General features: G+C 34.6%; 1 protein-coding gene across 1 annotated transcript in view; it reads right to left on the bottom strand.

Annotated features, from left to right (window-relative positions):
- The window catches only part of LOC112081094 (cyclin-dependent kinase 14-like), a 66,514-nt gene that overhangs the window by 8,322 nt on the left and 53,269 nt on the right, over window positions 1-4,923 (bottom strand). Inside the window, exon 5 of the mRNA XM_070443797.1 lies at window positions 4,571-4,665. Coding sequence (XP_070299898.1) covers window positions 4,571-4,665 — 95 coding nt within the window. The remainder of the gene's footprint in view (window positions 1-4,570; window positions 4,666-4,923) is intronic.

The raw sequence follows: 4,923 nt of genomic DNA, 5'->3' as shown, positions 1-4,923 counted from the left end.
CGATGCGCGAGAAAAGACGAATTACCCTGATCTGCACTTCACTGATTTATTCTGCCAGCAACCCGGGGCGCGCCACACACACACACACACACACACACACACACACACACACACACACACACACACACACACACACACACACACACACACACACACACACACACACACACACACACACACACACAGGCGTGGGGTGGGTGATATTTGCTTACCCCTGCTGCTCCTTGCACCGTCAGATATAAATGTGTTCCCTTTCATGAATAATTCAACCAGACGCTCAAACAAGCTTCAGCCATGCCTGTCACCTTACTCAAAACCTGCTCTCCCTCCCTCTCTCTTTCCCTTCTCTCTTTCCCTCTCTCCATTTCTTTCTCACCCCCACTTTCTCTCTCATTCTTCTCTCCTCCCTCTCTCTCTCTCTCTCTCGGTCCCGCTCGCTCCCTGTCAATTGTCATTACCTGCTAGATAGAAAAAATGAATTGATTTTGGCTTTTGGTGTGGAGCATTCTGTATTGAAAGAGTCTGAAATACAGGTCTGAACACAGCAGAATAGAACAGCCTGAAACTGGCTGCGCTGCAAATAAAAAACTGTCTCCACACCAACGACAACACACAGATCCACAGTGTTGCATTATCCATTTTCTGTCAAATATACGCTATCCACTCTGTCTATTCAACATTCTCAGTAAGAGAAGGGTGTTCTGTCATAATAAAGGCTATGGAGACAGATCCTTGTCAACCGTGTCCACTTACAGACAGCATCTACTTGATGATATATATACTTGAATTGGTTAGCTCTTATATTTGCACATGGAGCAGAGAAACAGCACTGAAAGACCTCACACCCCTCTATCCAGCCTGACCTCTGTTCTCCAGGTAATCAAAATGTACACTTTAAGGCCAGAGAGCATCCTCATTAGAATCCCTACAACCAGCTACACACTGCCCAGGGCCTGGTTCTGTCATCTCTCAGAGGATCTGGTCAGAATGTATTACCAGGGCAGATGTTCCCACTGACCCTGCTGAACCATGCTGTTTCTGACCAACAGGAGGCCACACACTAACTAGCGTACAACAGTACGGTATCAGAATGGGTCTTAATCTGATCCAGGCACCATAGTACACAGACGATGAAAACAAACATGGAGCGGGACTATTTAGAAGGTTATTCGAGAGAGGCTGGGTCTTGTTTTGCATGTCAACATCAAGAGTTGAGCTATTTAGATAAGTTTATGGGCTATTGAGTAAGTGCTGAGCAGAGACTTTACTACTCCTAGAGGTTTGGAGGAGATTGGTATTCTGGCTGGTTTGAACTTATCAGTGGATGTTATCCATATGCATATATGTCAGCAGTAACAACAGGCCACACTACTCCACAGCAGAGAAGAGGAACTCCTGCTGCTATTGCTGTCCACAGCATGTTGCATGTGTGTGGTGTGTGTGTAGTGGTGTTGTGTGTGTCTGCGTACATGTGTGTGTGTGTGTGTGTGGTGTGTGTTGTGTGTGTGTGTGTGGGTGGTGTGTGTGTGGTTGTGTGTGTTGGTGTGTGTGGTGTGTGTGTGTGTGTGTGCGTGTGTGTGTTTGCACGTGTGTGTGGTGTGTGTGCATGCATGTGTGTACATGTGCTATGTGTGCTATGGAAACCTACAGAAACAGCAACCCTCAATTAAAATGTTCCCCCATGAAGCAGGGCTGGGTTCAAAGCATGAGGCGCATGCACTCGTGGTTAGGCCACCATTTCTATGGCACCCAGATCACGTTTTTGTTCAAAGCCTGGAGGAAATATATCCAGGCTTGGGTTCTGTTTTAACAGGCAAGACTAAACATTACTAAACGTTCAACCATCTTATAAACAAAGAATATGTGTTTAAAACTAGCCAGAGCTCATTAATGATTAAATAAAATAAGTCAATGCAATAACTGAAGAGAGTAATGAATCAAACCATAAAACAAGTTAGTTATTCTATTTCTAAATGAAACTGTGGCTTTTGAAATTCATCTTAAAATACATTTACACAAATCAAATATCTTGATCCTCTACTGCTGACTCACATATCCAGTGGCCTGACACAGCACTACTCAAATACCTGTCTGAGCTAGCCCGTAACCTGATGTACTACAGTACCCATGATGCTCTGTGCAACATATCCAGATGGCTCTCTGACACTCACCACATACTCAAAGACCAGCGTCAGGGTTTCCTTTGTGTGGGATGATCATGGAGCAGCACGATGTTGGAGTGCTTCAGACCTTTCAGAAGAGACGCTAGGAAAACACAGGATACCGAATTATTATCATGATGAACGCATTTACATGCAAAACTACCATCAGTATTACCATTTATTTACAATATGAATAAGTAAATAATAGAATAGAATATAGCCCAGTAAATAATTAGAATGACAGTCCTAATAATAATATAATACAAGCCTAAGAATAGAATATAGCCTAATATAAATAGAATAGAATATACCTAATATAATATAATATAGCCTAATATAATAGATAGAATATAGCAATATAAATAGCCAATATAATAGAATAGAATATAGCCTAATATAATAGAATAGATATAGCCTAATATAATAGAATAGAATAAGCCTAATATAATAGATAGAATATAGCCTAATATAATAGAAGTAAATATAGCCTAATATAATAGAATAAGAATATAGCCTAATATATAATATAATACAGCCTATATAATATAATACAGCCTAATATAAATAGAATAGGCCTAATATAGATATAATAGAATATAGCCTAAATAATAGAATAGAATATAGCCTAATATAATAGAATAGAATATAGCCTAATAATAGATAGAATATAGCCTAAATAAATAGAATAGATATAGAAATAATAGAATAGAATATGCCTAAATAATATAGATAGATATAGCCTAATATAATAGTAATACAGCTAATATAATAGAATAATAGCCTAATATAATGAATAGAATATAGCCTAATATAATAGAATAGAATATAGCCTAATATAAAATTAGAATAGAATATAGCCTAATATAATAGAATAGAATATAGCCTAATATAATAGAATATAGCCTATATATAATATAATAGAATATAGCCTTAATATAATATAATACAGCTAATATAAAGAATAGAATTACAGCCTAATATAATAGAATAGAATATAGCCTAATAGAATAGAATAGAATATAGCCTAATAGAATAGGATATAGCTAATAATAGAATAAAATATAGCCTAATATAAATATAATAGAAATATAGCCAGTATAAAATAATAGAATCCCTAAATATAATAGAATAGAATACAGCCTAATAGAATTAGAATAGGAATATAGCCTAATAGAATAGAATATAGCCTAATATAATAGAATAAAATATAGCCTAATAGAATATAATAGAATATAGCCCAATATAAAAGATAGAATACAGCTAATAGAATAGATATAGCCTAATAGAAAAGAATATAGCCTAATATAATAGAATAGAATATAGGCCTAATATATAGCATATAGCTATATAATATATGCTATTATAATAGAATAGAATATAGCCTAATTATAATAGAACAATATAGGCCTAATATAATAGAATAGAATACAGCCAATAGAATAGAATGTAGCCTAATATAATATGGAATATAAGCCTAATATAATAGATATTAGCCTAATAATAGAATTAGAATATAGCCTAATATAATAGAATATAGCCAATAATAATAGAATTAGAATATAGCCTAATATAATAGAATTAAATAAGCTAATCATAATAGAATATAGCCTATATAATATAATATAGCCTAATATAATAGATATAAAGAATATATGAATAAATAGAATATAGCCATAATATTAATAGATTAGAATACAGCCTAATAAATAGAATATAATAAATTTTTATAATAGAATATAATATAGCCTAATATAATAGAATATTAAATAGAATTAGCCTAATATAATAGAATAGAAATACAGCCTAATATAATAGAATATAGCCTAATATAATAGAATAGAATACAGCCTAATAGAATAGAATGTAGCCTATATAAAAATATAGCCTATATAATAGGGCTGGGTTCAAAGCTGGGCATGAGGCTGCCATGCCACTCGTGGTTAGGCCACCATTCTATGGCACCCAGATCACTGTTTCTGTTCAAAGCCTGGAGGAAAATATCCCAGGCTTGGGTTCTGTTTTTAACAGGCAAGACTAAACATTACTAAACGTTCAACCATCTTATAAACAAAGAATATGTGTGTAAAACTAGCCAGAGCTCATTAAATAGATTAAATAAAATAAGTCAATTGCAATAACTGAAAAGTGAGAGGTCAAATGAATCAAACCATAAAACAAGTTAGTTATTCTATTTCTACAATGAAACTGTGGCTTTTTGAAATTCATCTTAAAATACATTTTACACAAATCAAATATCTTGATCCTCTACTGCTGACTCACATATCCAGTTGGCACTGTAACACTCAGCACATACTCAAATACCTGTACTGAGCTAGCCCTGTAACCTGATGTACTACAGTACCCATGATGCTCTGTGCAACATATCCAGATGGCTCTCTGACACTCACCACATACTCAAAGACCAGCGTCAGGGTTTCCTTGGTGTGGATGATATCATGGAGCAGCACGATGTTGGAGTGCTTCAGACCTTTCAGAAGAGACGCTAGGAAAACACAGGATACAGAATTATTATCATGATGAAGCATTTACATGCAAAACTACCATCAGTATTACCATTTATTTACAATATGATAAAGTAAATAATAGAATAGAATATAGCCCAGTATAAAATAATAGAATACAGCCTAATATAATATAATACAGCCTAATAGAATAGAATATAGCCTAATATAATAGAATAGAATATAGCCTAATATAATAGAATATAGCCTAATATAATAGAATAGAATATAGCCTAATA

Source organism: Salvelinus sp. IW2-2015, linkage group LG6.1, assembly GCF_002910315.2.
Source record: "Salvelinus sp. IW2-2015 linkage group LG6.1, ASM291031v2, whole genome shotgun sequence".
NCBI lineage: Eukaryota > Metazoa > Chordata > Actinopteri > Salmoniformes > Salmonidae > Salvelinus > Salvelinus sp. IW2-2015.
The sequence above is the reverse complement of the archived record's forward strand: the minus strand, read 5'-3'. Positions and strand labels throughout refer to the sequence as shown.